The sequence below is a fragment of the Antedon mediterranea genome, chromosome 3, assembly GCF_964355755.1.
Source record: "Antedon mediterranea chromosome 3, ecAntMedi1.1, whole genome shotgun sequence".
Lineage (NCBI taxonomy): Eukaryota > Metazoa > Echinodermata > Crinoidea > Comatulida > Antedonidae > Antedon > Antedon mediterranea.
Genome location: NC_092672.1, coordinates 28,505,240 through 28,525,323, shown reverse-complemented (window position 1 = coordinate 28,525,323; position 20,084 = coordinate 28,505,240). Strand labels below are relative to the sequence as shown.

Below are 20,084 nucleotides of genomic sequence, written 5' to 3'. Positions count from 1 at the left end.
GGGTTTGTGACCATTCGAAACGTCGAGAAACTACGGAGATACCTCATTCACACAAACCTAGCAACACCAGGGTTTATAAAATTATAAATACCGCCCTCTATTTTGTTTGTTTACATAGAGATGATCATTAGAAGCATTTTAGTTTTTTTAAATTAATTTTTAATTTAATAATTATTTTCAAAAGTCATATAACATTTTATTAATACTACTAAGTATTTTGAAACAAACAAAAGCAATGATTGATGGTATGAGGATAACCTTTTGACCGAAAAACTCCAGAGTTTGATGTTGGTACCACCAATAGTGTGTCCGGTTTCACTAAACATGAGACAATGCATAAAGAAAGATTCATCCATGTATTTGCTATGTCATACATAACTTTGATACAGATAGATTATTACATACCCCCCCCCCCTCCCCCTGGATCCGCCACTGTCCAGTAGGAGGGACTAAGAAATGCCAATGTCCAATAGGAGGGAATAAGAAATGTCAATATCCAATAGGAAGGGGGACTAAGAACGGTCAATGTCCAGTAGGAGGGGGGACTAAGAAAGGTCAATGTCCAGTAGGTGGGACACTAAGAAAGGTCAATGTCCAGTAGGATGGACTAAGAAAGATCAATGTCCAGAAGGAGGGACTAAGAAATGTCAATGTCCAGTAGGAAGGGGACTAAGAAATATCAATGTCCAGTAGGAGGGACTAAGAAATCCCAATGTCTAGTAGGAGGGACTAAGAAATCTCAATGTCCAGTAGGAGGGACTACGAATTCTAAATGTTCAGTAGGAGGGACTAAGAAATGTCAATGTCCAGTAGGAGGGACTAAGAAATGTCAATGTCCAGTAGCAAGTTTCAAGTTTAAACATTTATGTGACCTAGAATAAATAGGAAGTATTAAAGCAAACAAACATATTTTAAAGTATTTAACTTTTATTGCTATACTCTTTGCAACAAAAACATTTTATTGTTCAACTCAATTTAACTATCTGTAATTATTTATCTTACTTCTTTTAACTATGGATATCCAACAGATTAGGACTATCCTGTAGGTCCAGTATACATCATTTGTTGTTTGTACCTAATGTATCTTTCATGATAAGTTACTACTGATAGATGAATAAGAACCTATTATTATGACTAGTATGGACATACCATTAGACAAGCATCAATAGTTCATAATCTCAGCTTTAATATATTAATTTCATACCAATTCACGTCACTTGAAAGGAAAAAAATGGGGGAGACAATAGTACATAATCTCAGTTTTAATATACTAACAATTGAGGAACATATTATGTTTAACATTTTGGTCTAAGAAAATGTTATAGATTATTTTATATGCAAACAAATTAGTACATTTGCTTTTTTATTTCTTATTCATTTTATAACAGATCACATATGATTCACAGACTCGAAGGAGAAAAAAATGCTATACAGATTATGCATACACTATTTATATATACTTTTTTCTATATAATTTTGGTACGGTACTTAAGTTGCCTTGTAATTATATACCAAAATAACTAATTTTGCTTGCAATTAGCTCAGTACTTTATAAAAGTTGTAAAATGTTTTATATTATTCTTTTCTATATAAATTTCTAAAAAAATACAAACAAACATGTGTTACTATATTCTAATATCACTGGAACCATCTTTGTATGTTAATTTATGCTGCATAAAGCAAGAAACCTGAGAATGAGCAATATCCATCACTATTACTGTAGTAATAGTTAAAGCCTGAACTATATGGCTGAGTCCATACTTGATCACCTGATACTAGATCAAGTATCACCATTGTGCTGGAAGAACTATAAGCAGCCTTCACCATTGTGGTTACTTGAATATTCCCATTTTTTATGATGTGTGTTATAAAACCATTACCACTACCGCTTGCCCTTGATGTAACTTGAAATACATAAACACCTGGAATTTCACAGACAAACTTGCCTGTGCTTATGTTGTAGTGATTTCCTACATCAGTAATTAATGTGTCATACTTCATTGGGCTAATAGAATGCTGACCTGGGGTTGATATAAAGACAGCAGTAAAAGCAGACTTATGCTGACTAGTAAGATTAGCTTGGTCACCCTTTTCCCCTTTTTGACCAATTGCCCCTGGTACTCCTGGACCTCCTACTTCACCAGGTTGCCCACTGAGGCCTTGAGGGCCTGTTGCTCCTTGTTGCCCAATGATGCCTTGAGGTCCTTTTGGTCCTAATTTACCAGGAATCCCATCTAAACCATTCCTTCCATTGTCTCCTTTCTCTCCTTGTTCTCCTTTTATTCCTTGTTCTCCATTTATTCCTTGTTCTCCATTCATTCCCACTCCTCCTTTCTCTCCTTGTTCTCCTCTTATTCCCTTTTCTCCGTTTACTCCTTGTGGTCCTGATAAACCTGGATTTCCTGGAATGCCAGGAACCCCAGCTGTACAACAGCTATTACAAGCTTCAGAATCAGTTTGAGCTGAATATACTTGAATGACAGCAAGTTGTATGACAAGGAGGAAAAACATCTTAAACCTGAAAAAAAGTTTAATTATTTTTATATAGTCAACATCAGTGCTACTTATAGCCTGTAATAGTGTCCTGCATTTTTAACATTGAGGATAACATACCAAAAAGAAAAACCTCAACAAAAAGCTGAATGGCTCTTTGTAACATACTAGCAATACCTTTAAGACATTTTGTGTTTCTTTCTAGTTTTTTAATTAAGAATATTTTAATAATTAAGCAGACACAGATGTTTGCAGATCCATATCAATCCATCAGCAAATTTATTCTATAACAAAAACCTATTGAATATTTTTGACTTGTATGAAAAGTACACTGCTGTATTTATGTTTCAATTCCGTATGGGCAATTTACCAGTTTCATTTAACTCTTTTTTTACAAAAATGGAATCTGTACATGAGTATGGTACGTGGAAGAAGAGTGATTTCCGTATTCCTCTAAAAAGAACAAATATAGGACAAAGAAGTATTGCCTATAGAGGGGCAAATATTTGGAACCGTTTACCTGAAAACATAAAGTGTGAAACTAAAATCGGAAAATTTAAAAAGGAAATACAACAACTATTAATAAATAAATACTCACTCATGTAGAGTTCACTTTTGTTACTTTTACTTTTTATTTCTATTTGTACTTTTATTGTTTTATTTGCTAATTAGATATCTGTATTATAGGGTAATGCGTTTAAGAGCTTCGGCTCATTGCATACCCGTTTTGTATCAAATAAGTTTATAGAAATATTCTTGTGAAAGAAATACTGTATTATTTTGTTGTTGATACAAATAAATGGTACGTATATAGTACCGCGAATGATGATGAAAAAAAATTTGCCTACTGTGCTAAATGAGGTGTTGACAACGCTCTGATAACTATCTTACATCCTGTTTTGGCTCATTTAGACTAAGCTAAATCCTATGCTAGAACTTTATTTTTAGACTTTAGTTCAACATTCAACACTATTCAACCATATATGTTAGTAGATAAGCTTAGGAATCTAAATGTACATCCTTTTATATCTCTATTAATAGTAATCGAACACAAAGGGTTAAGATTATAAATAATGTTTCAAGTTGGATATTTTCAAATACCGGTACTCCACAAGGATTTGTCTTGTCCCCACTCCTTATATATACGTATAATTTGAGATGTTTTGATAGTTCCTGTAATATAGTTAAGTTTGCTGATGATATGTGTGTAACAGGGCTTATAACTAAAGATGATGAAACTGCGTACAGAAATGAGGTCGTGCATGTTATTAAATGGTGCTCCGACAATCATCTTATTATAAATGCTAAGAAAACTAAAGAAATGATTTTTGACTTTAAGAGAAACAACAAAGATATAGAACAATTAATTGTTAACAATGAATGTGTATCTAGAACAACAGAGCACAAATACTTGGGTGTAACTATAGACGATCAATTTAGTTGGAACAAGCCTAACCAAAGTATAAAGCTAAAGCTAGTCAACGCCTATTTTTTCTTAGGAAGCTTAAGAAATTTAATGTTGGACAAGATACGCTGTTTCTATTTTACCAAAGTGTAATCAAATATGTTATGACGTTCTGTTGTATTGCCTGGTAGTGCTATTCAAATTTAACTATGAAGAAATCAATCAAATATGTAAAATAACTAAAGTAGCATGTAAAGTAATTGGCGTAGAAATTGAAAGTATATAGGTAATCTTTGTGATAAAACGGCTCTTAATAAATTAGAATGGATAAAGATGTGACTCATCCACTAAATAGTATTGTAAGTTTTAATAAATCTGGTAGAATTCAGCAATGCAAAGTTAAAACCAACTGTTTTAGAGACTCTTTTTTTCCCATATTATGCTTGTCATCTATATAATGTACATTTTTCAAGATCATTAGTTAAGGTTTTACGTTTTTATATTGTGTTTTAAATTGTATTGCATCTATGTTTCTAAGCTCAGGAAAACAAATTTCATGTATATTATGTGACAATAAATTGAATCTTGAATCTTGTGGCAAACTACACTCTAGGCTAAATCACATGATTTGTTGGTGTGAATGCCTCATGTCACATTCCCATATTAATACTTATTTTTGGCAATTCTACACTAATAATATTCTACTCGATACATGAGGAGTATCATGTCTAACAATGTTAAACATCCTGCAGTATCATGTCTTGTGACAGCAACCTTTATCCCATGGGATACTATAGTATAGTGAGGTTAAGGTAATACTGTATTTAGGTTAGATTCTATGGTATGGCCTGTTTAACCTCACTATAAACATAATACTGTTTGAGAATCGGCGGAGTATTCTAAAACTAATCTTATACTAATATAATATTAAAATGTACTTACCCTCTTAACATAATGATTTTCTTTTAATATCTTGTAGTTGTACTTGTTGTTCAGCAATTAATAACTTGATATTTCTCTTGCATTAGTGTAGACAAGACAAGTTTCACATCCGTATTTAAGCATTTCTTTACATCCTAACAGCGTTGTTAAATATTATATGGCCATAATAGATTCCCGCATTTAAATAACAGACAATAAACATAGTCTGTATTATCCGGTATCATGTGGTTAACTTGGTTTTGTTACTTGTTAATGTTTTTTAATATAGTCTTGAGAGGAAATTTTAGTAATATAAAGTATACTTATCTGCATTTCTTGTCACGCTAACAATGGAATTGTTTTTCATAAATATTGCTTTAACCATCTAGTGCACTAATCTTTAGATACCATATGAACTTCAATACCTGATGATTTCCGCTGTTTCCGCTCTTTAATAGCACATTCATCCTTCGTTATTTATAATAGAGTATACATGATACTTACCCTGTAGTAAAACTTTCTGTATTGCATAGTTACATTGTAGTTATTTGATAGAGGGACTTAAAAATGTCAGTGTCTAGTAGAAAGACTAAAAAAGGTCAATGTCCAGTAGGAAAGTGACTAAAAAATGTCAATGTCCAGTAGAAAAGGGACTAAGAAATGTCAATGTCCAGTAGGAGGGACTAAGAATTGTCATGTCCAGTAGGAGGAACTAAGAAATGTCAAATTCCAGTAGGAGGGACTAAGAAATGTCAATGTCCAGTAGGAGGGACTAAGAAAGATCAATGTCCAGTACGAGGGACTAATAAATGTCAATGTCCAGTAGCAAGTTTCAAGTTCAAACATTTATGTGACCTAGAATAAATAGGAATTGTATTAAAGCAAATAAACATATTTTAAAGTATTTAACTTTTATTGCTATACTCTTTGCAATATAAACATTTTATTGTTCAACTCAATTTAACTATCTGTAATTATTTATCTTACTTCTTTTAACTATGGATATCCAACAGATTAGGACTATCCTGTAGGTCCAGTATATATATATATATATATATATATATATATCATTTGCTGTTTGTACCTAATGAATGAAGGGAAAAAATGGGGAGTGGGAGAAAGGGTCACAGTGCATTCTGAGGAGTTAAATCTGTTTAAAAATATACTTCATAACTTTTTCAAAATCTTTCACATTTACATGGGCACTTGTACCTGTCTTGTAAACTCGTAACACAATTTTGATAATTTCCACTATACAGATGCATGCTACTTTAACTATATGTACTTGTTTTCTATATAATGTTTGTATTTCAGCTATACTTTTAGTACTTATTTTCTTATTATTAAAATATCAACTAATTCTTTTTTCAATTAGCTGAATGCTTTAAAAGTTACAGAATATTTTATATTATTCTTTTTTTATAAATTTCCAAACAAAATACAAACAGTTTATCTTAGATTCTCAAAAAAATTTTTTTCATCTGGTTTCAATGGATATTAAATAAATAAATGTTAACTTTTAGTTAAACCAGTTGACAAGTACTTACTTGCTACGTTTCAGCTACTTTCAGTAGCCTTGGTCATGCAAATGACGTTGACATGATGTTCTGTCATTCGTCATAATTCGGTGAATTGCGCCATCTCTCGTCGAAGGGATGACTCAAAGGCTAAGAAGAACATTGAAGCAGCAGAATATAAATACATATATCACTCCCAAAAACAAATTAAGAGAAAGTCTCGTTCATCCTAAAGACAAGATTGACAAAGATCAACAGTGTGGTATAGTCTACCAAGTAGGTTGCCACAACTGCAAGAAGGTATACATAGGGGAAACAGGCAGAGCATTAAAAACAAGAATAACAGAACACAAAACAGACTTGGAAAAAAATACGGTAGGGACAAGAACCAGGAGCGCTCGCCATTCACAATCTAAAATTCTACACAAATCAGCTATCACGGATCACGCCACCATAGAAAATCACATACCGGATTTTGAAAATACAAAAATATTAGACAAAGAACAACACTACTTATCAAGAAAAATAAAAGAAGCCATTTGGATAAGAAAAAACAAATACAAACATCAACAGAGACCAGGGAGGGCACGAACTGAGCCACATCTACGATGACTTAATAAAAAGGGCCACCCGAGCATCCAAAGGGGGACACCAGCAGAAAGCTGAACATCAGATGAGAGATGGCGCAATTCACCGAATTATGTAGCCTTGGTCATTTGCATGACCAAGGCTACTGAAAGTAGCTGAAACGTAGCAAGTAAGTACTTGTCAACTGGTTTAACTAAAAGTTAACATTTATTTATTTAGTTTATCTTAGTATTCTATCATCATTGGAGCCATCTTTGTATGTTAATTTATGCCGCATAAAGCAAGAAACCTGAGAATGAGCAATATCCTTCACTATCACTGTAGTAATAGTTATGGTATAAATTTATTGGCTGAGTCCATACTTGATCACCAGATCCTAGATCAAGTATCACCATTGTGCTGGAAGAACTATAAGTAGCCCTCGTCCTTATGGATACTTTAACATCCCCATTTTTTATGATGTGTGTTAGAAAACCATCACCACTACTTGTCCTTGATGTAACTTGAAATACATAAACACCTGGAATTTCACAGACAAACTTGCCTGTGCTTATGTTGTAGTGATTTCCTACATCAGTAATTATTGTGTCATACTTCATTGGGCTAATAGGAAGCTGACCTGGGTTTGATCTAAAAACTGCTGTAAAGGCAGACTTGTGCTGACTAGTAATATTAGCTTTTTCACCCTTTTCCCCCTTTTGACCAATTTCCCCTGGTACTCCTGGAACTCCTACTTCACCAGGTTGCCCACTGAGGCCCTGAGGGCCTGTTGCTCCTTGTTGCCCAATGATGCCTTGAGGTCCTTTTGGTCCTGATTTACCAGGAATCCCATCTAAACCATTCCTTCCATTGTCTCCTTTCTCTCCTTGTTCTCCTTTTATTCCCTGTTGGCCATTTATCCCTTGTTCTCCTTTTATTCCTTGTTCTCCATTTATTCCTTGTTCTCCATTCATTCCCACTTCTCCTTTCTCTCCTTGTTCTCCTCTTATTCCTTTTTCTCCATTTACTCCTTGTGGTCCTGGTACACCTGGATTTCCATGATTTCCTGGAATGCCAGGAACCCCAGCTGTACAACAGCTATTACAAGCTTCAGAATCAGTTTGAGCTGAATATACTTGAGTGACAGCAAGTTGTATGACAAGGAGGAAAAACGTCTCAAACCTGAAAAAAAGTTTAATTGTTTTTATACAGTCGACATCAGGCACCTGCTACTTATAGCCTGTAATAGTGTCCTGCATTTTTAACATTGAGGATAACATACCTAAAAGAAAAACCTCAACAAAAAGCTGAATGGCTCTTTATAACATACTATGCAATACTTTTAAGACATTTTGTGTTTCCTCTCTAGTTTGTGGCAAACTACACTTTAGGGTAAATCACATGATTTGTTGGTGTGAATGCCTCATGTCACGTTCCCATATTAATCCTTATTTTTGGCAATTCTACACTCGTAGTCTACTCGATACATGACAAGTATCATGTCTAATAATGTTAAATATCCTGTAGTATCATGTCTTCTGACAGCAACCTTTATCCCATGGGATACTGTAGTATAGTGAGAGATTATTTAGAAGGTTATAGGTAATGTTTAGGAGTTAGATTCTATGGTATCGCCTGTTACTGTCAACACACACAATACTGCAGGATGTTTAACCTCACTAAACATGATACTGTATCGGCTAAGTATTCTAAAACTAATCTTATACTAATATAATTTTAAAATGTACTTACCCTCTTAACATAATGATTTTCTTTTAATATCTTGTACTTGTTGTTCAGCAATCAGTAACTTGATGTTTCTCTTTCATTAGTAAAGACAAGACAAGTTTCACATCCGTATTTAAGCATTTCTTCACATCCTAACAGCGTTGTTCAATGTCATATGATCATAATAGATATCCGCATTTTCAATATAGACAATCGCTCTTTATTCAGTTGTTGACGTACAGCCAAACAAACATAGTCTGTATTATCCGGTATCATGTGGTTCCCACGGTTTTGTTACTTGTTAATGTTTTTTCATAGAGTCTTGAGAGGAAATTTTATAGAAATATAAAATATACTGTAACTTACAGCCTTTCGTGTCACGCTCACAATGAAATTGTTTTTCTTAAATATTGTTAGTGCACTAATCTATTAGTATACCATATGAACTTCAATACCTGATGATTTCCGCTGTTTCCGCTCTTTAATAGCACATTCATCCTTCGTTATTCATAATAGAGTATACATGATACATACCCTGTAGTAAAACTTTCTGTTTTGCATAGTTACATTGTAGTTATTTGATAGGAGAGACTTAAAAATGTCAATGTCTAGTAGAAAGACTAAGAAATGTCAATGTCCAGTAGAAAAAGGACTAAGAAATGTCAATGTCCAGTAGAAAAGGGACTAAGAAATGTCAATGTCCAGTAGGAGGGACTAAGAAATGTCAATGTCCAGTAGGAGGGACTAAGAAATGTCAATGTTCTGTAGGAGGGACTAAGAAATCCCAATGTCCAGTAGGAGGGACTAAGAAATCTCAAATGTCCAATAGGAGGGACTAAGAAATGTCAATGTCTGGTAGGAGGGACTAAGTAATCTCAATGTTCAGTAAGAGGGACTAAGAAATGTCAATGTTCAGTAGGAGGGACTATAAGAAATTTCAATTTCCACTAGGAGGGACTAAGAAATCCCAATGTCCAGTAGGAGGGACTAAGAAATGTCAATGTTCTGTAGGAGGGACTAAGAAATGTCAATGTTCAGTAGGAGGGACTATAAGAAATTTCAATTTCCACTATGAGAGACTAAGAAATCCCAATGTCCAGTAGGAGGGACTAAGAAATCTCAAATGTCCAGTAGGAGGGACTAAGAAATGTCAATGTCCGGTAGGAGGGACTAAGTAATCTCAATGTCCAGTAGGAAGGACTAAGAAATCTCAATGTCCAGTAGTCCTAGAGACTAAGAAATGTCAATGTCCAGTAGGAGGGACTAAGAAATCCCAATGTCCAATAGGAGGGACTAAGAAAGGTCAATGTCCAATAGGAGGGACTAGAAAATGTCAATGTCCAGTAGCAAGTTTCAAGTTCAAACATTTATGTGACCTAGAATAAATTGGAAGTGTCAAAGCAAATAAACATATTTTAAAGTATTTAACTTTTATTGCTATACTCTTTGCAACAAAAACATTTATTGTTCAACTCAATTTAACTATCTGTAATTATTTATCTTGCTTCTTTTAACTATGGATATCCAACAGATTAGGACTATCCTGTAGGTCCAATATATATATATATCATTTGCTGTTTGTACCTAATGAATGAAGGGAAAAAATGGGGAGTGGGAGAAAGGGTCACAGTGCATTCTGAGGAGTTAAATCTGATTAAAAAATACTTCATAACTTTTTCAAAATCTTTCACATTTACATGGGCACTTGTACCTGTCTTGTAAACTCGTAACACAATTTTGATAATTTCCACTATACAGATGCATGCTACTTTAACTATGTACTTGTTTTCTATATAATGTTTGTATTTCAGCTATACTTTTAGTACTTATTTTCTTATTATTAAAATATCAACTAATTCTTTTTTTCAATTAGCTGAATACTTTAAAAGTTACAGAATATTTTATATTATTCTTTTTTATAAATTTCCAAACAAAATACAAACAGTTTATCTTAGATTCTCAAAAAAATTTTTTTCATCTGGTTTCAATGGATATTAAAAAAAAAAATGTTAACTTTTAGTTAAACCAGTTGACAAGTACTTACTTGCTACGTTTCAGCTACTTTCAGTAGCCTTGGTCATGCAAATGACGTTGACATGATGTTCTGTCATTCGTCATAATTCGGTGAATTGCGCCATCTCTCGTCGAAGGGATGACTCAAAGGCTAAGAAGAACATTGAAGCAGCACAATATAAATACATATATCACTCCCAAAAACAAATTAAGAGAAAGTCTCGTTCATCCTAAAGACAAGATTGACAAAGATCAACAGTGTGGTATAGTCTACCAAGTAGGTTGCCACAACTGCAAGAAGGTATACATAGGGGAAACGGGCAGAGCATTAAAAACAAGAATAATAGAACACAAAACAGACGTGGAAAAAAATACCGTAGGGACAGGAACCAGGAGCGCTCGCCATTCACAATCTAAAATTCTACACAAATCCGCTATCACGGATCACGCCACCATAGAAAATCACATACCGGATTTTGAAAATACAAAAATATTAGACAAAGAACAACACTACTTATCAAGAAAAATAAAAGAAGCCATTTGGATAAGAAAAAACGAATACAAACATCAACAGAGACCAGGGAGGGCACGAACTGAGCCACATCTACGATGACTTAATAAAAAGGGACACCCGAGCATCCAAAGGGGGACACCAGCAGAAAGCTGAACATCAGATGAGAGATGGCGCAATTCACCGAATTATGTAGCCTTGGTCATTTGCGTGACCAAGGCTACTGAAAGTAGCTGAAACGTAGCAAGTAAGTACTTGTCAACTGGTTTAACTAAAAGTTAACATTTATTTATTTAGTTTATCTTAGTATTCTATCATCATTGGAGCCATCTTTGTATGTTAATTTATGCCGCATAAAGCAAGAAACCTGAGAATGAGCAATATCCTTCACTATCACTGTAGTAATAGTTATGGTATAAATTTATTGGCTGAGTCCATACTTGATCACCAGATCCTAGATCAAGTATCACCATTGTGCTGGAAGAACTATAAGTAGCCCTCGTCCTTATGGATACTTTAACATCCCCATTTTTTATGATGTGTGTTAGAAAACCATCACCACTACTTGTCCTTGATGTAACTTGAAATACATAAACACCTGGAATTTCACAGACAAACTTGCCTGTGCTTATGTTGTAGTGATTTCCTACATCAGTAATTATTGTGTCATACTTCATTGGGCTAATAGGAAGCTGACCTGGGTTTGATCTAAAAACTGCTGTAAAGGCAGACTTGTGCTGACTAGTAATATTAGCTTTTTCACCCTTTTCCCCCTTTTGACCAATTTCCCCTGGTACTCCTGGAACTCCTACTTCACCAGGTTGCCCACTGAGGCCCTGAGGGCCTGTTGCTCCTTGTTGCCCAATGATGCCTTGAGGTCCTTTTGGTCCTGATTTACCAGGAATCCCATCTAAACCATTCCTTCCATTGTCTCCTTTCTCTCCTTGTTCTCCTTTTATTCCCTGTTGGCCATTTATCCCTTGTTCTCCTTTTATTCCTTGTTCTCCATTTATTCCTTGTTCTCCATTCATTCCCACTTCTCCTTTCTCTCCTTGTTCTCCTCTTATTCCTTTTTCTCCATTTACTCCTTGTGGTCCTGGTACACCTGGATTTCCATGATTTCCTGGAATGCCAGGAACCCCAGCTGTACAACAGCTATTACAAGCTTCAGAATCAGTTTGAGCTGAATATACTTGAGTGACAGCAAGTTGTATGACAAGGAGGAAAAACCTGAAACAAAGTTGATATGTTTTTACCATCATCTTGAATGATGTGCTACTTACAGCCTATGGTGTACTGCATTTGAACATTGAGGATATTAAGGGTAACATATGACTACATACAAAACCAATACAACTGAAATAAATTGCTTACATCATTTTTTAATGATTGTTTGCTTTACACTGTATTATTTATACTTTAAAGAAATGTAAAATAAATTGTGGAAATTGCATCCTCTGGCAGTCCATAAACCCCTAAGGGCAATCACTAATCTGGTGGTGTGAATGCCTCATATCAACCTCAATCTTTATTTTTGGCAATTGTACACTAGTAGTCTAGCAATTTTAAACATCTTGCAATATCGTGTCTTCTGGAATCAACCTTTATCCTATTAGACGCTTTGGTATATGATGGAGTTAGATGCTTGTTTGTTGCTGTCAACAGACACGATACTGCAGGATGTTTAACCTCACTAAACATGATACTGTATGAGAATAGACTGATTAATATTGTTTAAATATATAAATGTAACTAATAATCTTATACTAATATAGTATTAAAATGTACTTACCCTCTTAACATAATGATTTTCTTTAATATCTTGTACTTGTTGTTCAGCAATCAATAACTTAATGTTTCTCTTGCATTAGTGAAGACAAGACAAGTTTCACATCCGTATTTAAGCATTTCTTCACATCCTAACTGCGTTGTTCAATGTCATATGATCATAAATAGATATCCGCATTTTCAATATAGACAATCGCTCTTTATTCAGTTGTTGATGTACAGCCAAACAAACATAGTCTGTATTATCTGGTATCATGTGGTTCCCACGGTTTTGTTACTTGGTAATGTTTTTTTGAGCCTTGAGAGGAAATTTTATAGAAATATAAAATAAACATATTGCCTTTCGTGTCACACTAACAATGGAATTGTTTTTCTTAAATATTGCTTTAACCATCTAAGTGCACTAATCTATTAGTATACCATATGAACTTCAATACCTGATGATTTCAGCTGTTTCTGCTCTTTAATAGCACATTCATCCTTTGTTATTTATATTGGAGTATACATGATACATACCCTGTAGTAAAACTTTCTGTATTGCATAGTTACATTGTAGTTATTTGATAGGAGAGACTTAAAAAGGCAGTGTCCAGTAGAAAGACTGAGAAAGGTCAATGTCCAGTAGGAAAGTGACAATGAAATGTCAATGTCCAAACTGTTAGGTATGGCGCTGGTACAGCCTTTACTAGATTATGCCTCACCAGCTTGGTTTCATGGAGTTAACAAAAATGTTAAACACAAATTACAAACCACCCAAAATAAACTAGTAAGATTTATTGCAAAGTTGGAACCCAGAGCCCATGTTGGCTACTCTGAACTCACTATACACATGGTATGCTTAATATAGAAAATCGTGTAAAATATCTGTGTCTTAGGCATGTTTTCAATATCTTTAATAAAACGTGTCCGGATTATTTAAGCTCACACTTCACACGTATTAGTGATACGCATGGATACAATACAAGGCACAGTAACACAAATTTTAGAGTTCCTCATGGTAATGTACATAATACATTTTATTACAATAGTATAAAATATTGGAATGCACTTCCAATTAATATTAAAAATTGCAATACTTTAAATAGTTTTAAATATAATGTAAAATCACTTTTATCTGAAAGAATACCTGTGTAACATTTTTGTACAGTGTTTTATATATTTTTTACTTTAGGCAATTGTATTAGGTGCAATTAAACCTTTAAACATTGCAATATTTTAACTACATTTTAAATTTTAAATATGTAAAATCACATTTTATCAAAATACTGTGTAATCCTTATCATGTTTACTGTACAATTTGTTTACCTTTTAGTAGTCATAGGGCGCTTTAAGTGCAATTATCAGTGTTATTTTTATGTCTGAGGACCCCAATGGAAATAAGTTTTCATTTAAACTTTCTTGGGTTATTCCTCGGTTCATTCTTTTAATATTGTTATCTTGTGCTTTTTTTTTTTTTTTTTTTTTTCTGTTATGTTTGTCTTTGTATTTTTGAGTGAACCGAATAAAACTGAACTGAACTGAATCCAGTAGAAAAGGAACTAAGAAATGTCAATGTCCAGTAGGAGGACTAAGAATTGTCATGTCCAGTAGGAGGGACTAAGAATTGTCATGTCCAGGGGCTAAGAAATGTCAATGTCCAATAAGAGGACTAAAAAAGGTTAATGTCCTGTAGGAGGGACTAAGGGTATGTTCAGACTCACGGAGTTATGGTGGAGTTATGTAAGCGGCGTACATATTTTGTGTCTGAACCATGCTGCGGATTAGCGTTAGGGAGCTGTTACTCTGCGCCAGTGGCGTTAATAACTCTAGCGAGAGAGGGTAGATTTCATAACGCTATTCCAGTGATGCATCAGTGATTTTAGCAGACAGCAACTACATTCCCGTACCCTATGATACGACAGCGAAATAGCTATGTCAAATGTATTTTCAGGTTCAGATTTTAAAGAACAGTAAAGTTGGCGTCAGTGATATGATTTTCATAAATTAAATAAATTAATCGGATAATTGTCCGTGTAACAATTACGTTTTTAATTATTTTGAATTAAAATGTAATTCTACAAGTAGTAAGAACAAATCAGTATATTTGAAGGTAAACATTATATAAATAAAAATAGCAAAAAAACAATTTAAACAATGTAAACTTTCTATAGTTCTATCTGCTTTGATCTGATCAGATTGTTTTAAACGCAAGGCATTGGAATTTTTAATTGTTGTGTCTGAACACCTTGGCTTTTAACGCCACGGATTACCGTACGCCTTGCGTAGATAACTCAACCGTAACTCTGTGAGTCTGAACATACCCTGAAATGTCAATGTTCAGTACTAGGAGGGACTAAGAAATGTCAATTGTTCATTAGGAGGGACTAAGAAATGTCAATGTCCAGTAGGAGGGACTAAGAAATGTCAATGTCCAGTAGGAGGGACTAAGAAATGTCAATGTCCAGTAGGAGGGACTAATATATTTTATTTTTATATTTTATATTATTCTTTTTTACTTGCACTGATGAAGGGCTAGTGTTGCCCGAAAGCTCTGCTAACTTTTCTGGCTGTTTTACTTATCGTTTTGATTTAACTTTTCGCTTTTTTTTTTTTTTTTTTGTATCTCCATTGAGATCCAGTCACTGATACCCACAGCATTGTCATTTTTTCAGTAATTTGCCTTTGGATATATATTATTCTTTTTTATAAATTTCCCCCCAAAAAAGATAATGTTCTATCAGCATTGGAGCCATCTTTGGATTTTACTTTATGCTGCATAAAGAAAGAAACCTGAGAATGAGCACGATCCATTACCATATCTATTACTGCAGTAAATATCTATAGTTTATATTATGTGGCCGCGTCCATACTTGATCACCTGATGCCAAATCAAGTATCACCATTGTGCTCAAGGAACTAACACTGTTAGTCATAGTTACTTGAATATCACCATTTTTTATGATGTGTGTTATAAAACCACTACCACCACCTGCCCTTGATGTAATAATGGAATACATAAACAACTGGAATTTCACAGACAAACTTACCTGTGCTTATGTTGTATTTATTTTCTACAATTAATTATTGTGTCATACTTTATTGTGCTCAAACCTAGACGGCAAGGACTTAATTTATAAACTGCTGTAAAAGCAAACTTGTGCTGGCTAATACTATTAACATTTGCTACTTCCCCCTTTTGTCCTTTTCGACCATTTGCCCCATGTCGTCCAGTGAAACCTCGAAGTCCAGATTCACCTGGTAGTCCGAATGAGGCCTTGAGGGCCTTTTGGTCCTGATTTACCAGGAATGCCGTCTAAGCCATTCCTTCCTTTATCTCCATTCATTCCCTGTTCTCCTTTTATTCCTTGCCTGCCTTTCATTCCTGTTTCTCCATTTACCCCTTGTGATCCTGGAATGCCTGGAGTTCCATGATTTCCTTGCCTGCCTTTCATTCCTGTTTCTCCATTTACCCCTTGTGATCCTGGAATGCCTGGAGTTCCATGATTTCCTTGCCTGCCTTTCATTCCTGTTTCTCCATTTACCCCTTGTGATCCTGGAATGCCTGGAGTTCCATGATTTCCTGGAATTCCAGGAATCCCAGTTGTACAACAGCATTACAAGCCTCAGAATCAGTTTCAGCTGAGTTGATTATTTGGATGACAGCAAGTTGTATAAATAGCAATTATGAAAAACGTCTTAAACCTGAAATAAAGTTAATTTGTTTTTACACAGTCATCAGGCATTGTGTTCTGCTTACCGTCTATAGTGTCCTGCATTTTAACACTTGAAGTCATTATTACCTACCAACCCCACCTCCCCCATCTTTACAAGTTGGTCTTCAAATGTGAATAGTCTTGCTTCTCAAAACAAAAAACTGAGCTACTGTACCTCTATCTATTAGAAATGGGAGAAAATCATGCCTTGCTTATGCGATACAAATTCAACCAATCAAATGACAAGGTTACACTTACATTTGGTGTGTTAGTGTTTGGAGTAAAATTAGGTGTGTTATATAGTAGTAATAGTAGTATAGTAGCTTTTTTGGTAGTAGAGTAATACTAATAGTACTTTAATATATAGCATATATTTATTATATCTCTTTCCCAAAACCAGACATTATTGGGCTTCTGGTATTAATTACAGAAAGGGATTCTGGTTTCGAGAGAGTTTAGTATTAAACAGTAAAATACTAAACAGCGGTCATACTTCTGTGGCCGTATTCACCATTCACACTTAGGCTAAGTGAATATAATTAAAGGAAAATACTTAAATATTTATTGAAATAAGTAAAATACTTAAATATTTATTGAAATAAGTAAAATACTTGAATATTTATTGAAATAAGTAAAATACTAATATATTTATGGGAAATATCTCGCTTAAGTGTGATTGGTGAATACGACCACAGATCAATTGATGACCTATTTCACTATCTTAATCCACCAATAAAAATCCATTTTCCTCATGTTGAACTTAACATTTCCCTGCAGGGGTGGATGTCATGTTGTTAAGCTCTGTCTACACTATCAAACTAGTTTGACAAAAAAGTGTGATGTGCCTGAATATGGTAGTGATATACCAAAGTATGGTAGTGATATGACCTCATCATGTCCATATATGGGCACATCACGTTTTTTTTGTCACATAAAGTTTGGTAGTGTAGACAGAGCTTTAAACATTAAACCATGAAGCTGTTGTATAGCTACATTTACTACTTTTTACTGTTTTGTGGTTTTTACTATTTATTTTGATTTTGTTTTGGGATCAGTTGTAACTAATTTCTGTATGTAATTTGAATTGTGTAATCAGCTAATAATGTGATAATTCAATGTATCTATTTCAAACCCAATAAAAATAAAACACTCCTTTTTTTTTTTCTTTCATTAAAAGGATGGACAACCGATACCAGAAGGTACAACTGCATCTGCTATATTAAGGTCACCACCCCAATCTCCAGGCTCACCAGAACAGGAAAGCCTGCCATATCGAGATCCTCCCTTGCCGCCTCCAAACGCTAACGTCTTCGCAGCTATTGATCCTACCTATAAAGCGCCACAGAGTAATAATGTACGGCTTATCAAGCAGAGATCTCTAAGTGAAGACGGACCTACTGAAGGTAAATTTGATTGGTTTTCTTTAAATTGCACGCATGATTGTTCTCAAAATACAATTAGCTTTTTGTTATAACCCCAGTATCCTGATTTTAAAAGTTCGCTTCGGCAGTTAACAAATATTTGGCTCGAACCTAGCTAATATATGCTTACAATTATATTACGTTTCAATTGCTACTATACACAATTATTTAGACTATTTTTAATATTCCAAAGTTTGTTTAAAGTTATTGGCTGCATCAAGCAATGTTAGGAACAGAAACAAAATTGCCTCGAGAAAATTGTGTTTATAATATTTAAGGCCCCATTTTGTAGTTTGGATAAAGTTATTAACTATTTTTTTCGATCCAATTATTCTTTCAAAGTATTTTTTCAGGGGGACAATACATTTTTAAAGTTTTTTTTCAAAAACATTTTAATTACTTTTTAAAATTTGGCACTTTCCACTGAATGCTTAGTATAAGTGGATTCTTCAGTATAATATTCTGTTTTAAATTTTACCAGAAAAGTTCAACTTTATATTTTGCAGAAGAACCAAAGACAAAATCAGCATCAAAGACCAAATCAAAGAAAGAAAAGTCGAAAGAGAAATCGAAAGACAAAAAGGATAAACACAAAGAAGAACCAAAGGATGTTAAAAACGAAGATAAACCCTTAAAGAAAAAACGTGCAAGTTTTTTCGGCAAGAAAAAATGAAAAATGTCTTATCGCTGCCTTTGTGTTTGGGTTTTAAAATGAATGGGATTTTATATTTTTAATATTATATTTACGCACATATGACAAAAACAATAAACTATCTTGAAATTGGACCCTCAATTTCACCCCTGTACTAGAATTTCTTAATTTATCGACAAATTAAATTATTGCTATTGAAAATACATGAATATTATAAGATTTCTCTGAAAAACACTTTCTTTGGGTTTTGGGTTATAGCACTAGATTGTCCGAGTTGCAATGTATTTTATCAGTGTGTTAAGGCTGAAATCGTGCATAGGCCTAGTTCATAAACATAATTAGCTTCTATGTTAAAGTCGAATTGCAAGAAAACTTGCATATATCCAAAGATGTACTTTGTCTACACTATCAAACTTTAAGTAGTGACAAAATAATGTGATGTGCCCAAATATGAAAATGATAATGTCATATAACCGTACCGTATTAGGGCATTATCAACATTTTTTGTCAAACTAGAGAATAGGCAAATTGAGAGCATTGACTAATGCATATTTTTTATGACGTGAACAATTGTGCGACCAATCAGAACTCAGTAGTGTTTCATTCGCGCGAGTACCGTATATTCGTTAATGAAAATAATCTCTTAATCACAATAACAGAAAAATAAGCAACATAATTGGGTTTTGAACCCTGACTACTAAAAACTAAAAAATTGGCTTGCAGAAAACCATTGTATGTCTATGCTTACGTCGTACATCATAGCGCCCTCTGTAATGTCTTAATTTATACTATAATTGTGTCATGCATTATTTATGATTGTTGTCTTAACATGTCAGGAAGAAAAAATAATAATGTGACCAGTTTCACGAGTATTTATTATTATATTATATTTGTACTATCATTTAATATAACCAGTGGTCCATTCTCTATGCTTTGCATGTGTCTTTCATTATACTGTAAAATATTTTATATTTATCTATTTAAATTTTTTTAGTTTTTTTTAATAATGTATATAAATATATAAAATAAATGGGTAACACACATTTAAAAAAAAATAATATTAAATATATATTGTACCCCTGACAAATATTTTGTTTTAATTTTTTACGCTGAATGCCATTTTAATGTTCCATAACCGTTATTTACTTTTAACAAAAATTATTTACCTGAAAAATTGTAATTTAAAGCAAACAAAATTGTGTTTTTTCGTGGAATTTAACTTGTTTTGTCATTTTGTAAGTAAAACATACTTTTTTTCCGATTTTTTTTTCCACAGAAGTGATTAACTTGATTACAACTACAAAATAGCCCATTCAAAGTCTGATATTATTAATTTAAATTTTTCATGTTTTTGAGGGACAATACATGTATTTAAT

At 33.7% G+C, this 20,084-nt stretch overlaps 2 protein-coding genes across 2 annotated transcripts in view; one reads left to right on the top strand and one right to left on the bottom strand.

The window, feature by feature from the left end:
• LOC140044256 (uncharacterized) overlaps positions 1–18,729 on the top strand; it is a 35,205-nt gene extending 16,476 nt beyond the window's left edge. The window contains exons 12-13 of the mRNA XM_072088734.1: positions 17,813–18,038; positions 18,563–18,729. Coding sequence (XP_071944835.1) covers positions 17,813–18,038; positions 18,563–18,729 — 393 coding nt within the window. The remainder of the gene's footprint in view (positions 1–17,812; positions 18,039–18,562) is intronic.
• LOC140043339 (uncharacterized) lies at positions 948–16,716 on the bottom strand. The gene is made up of 6 exons (XM_072087840.1): positions 16,680–16,716; positions 16,178–16,502; positions 11,516–12,385; positions 7,197–8,085; positions 2,906–2,946; positions 948–2,518 (listed from the first exon to the last, which is right to left on the bottom strand). Exons 1-6 carry the CDS (start codon positions 16,714–16,716, stop codon positions 1,666–1,668), a joined length of 3,015 nt encoding a protein of 1,004 aa, XP_071943941.1. The 3' UTR covers positions 948–1,665.
• Positions 18,730–20,084: the final 1,355 nt, after the last annotated feature.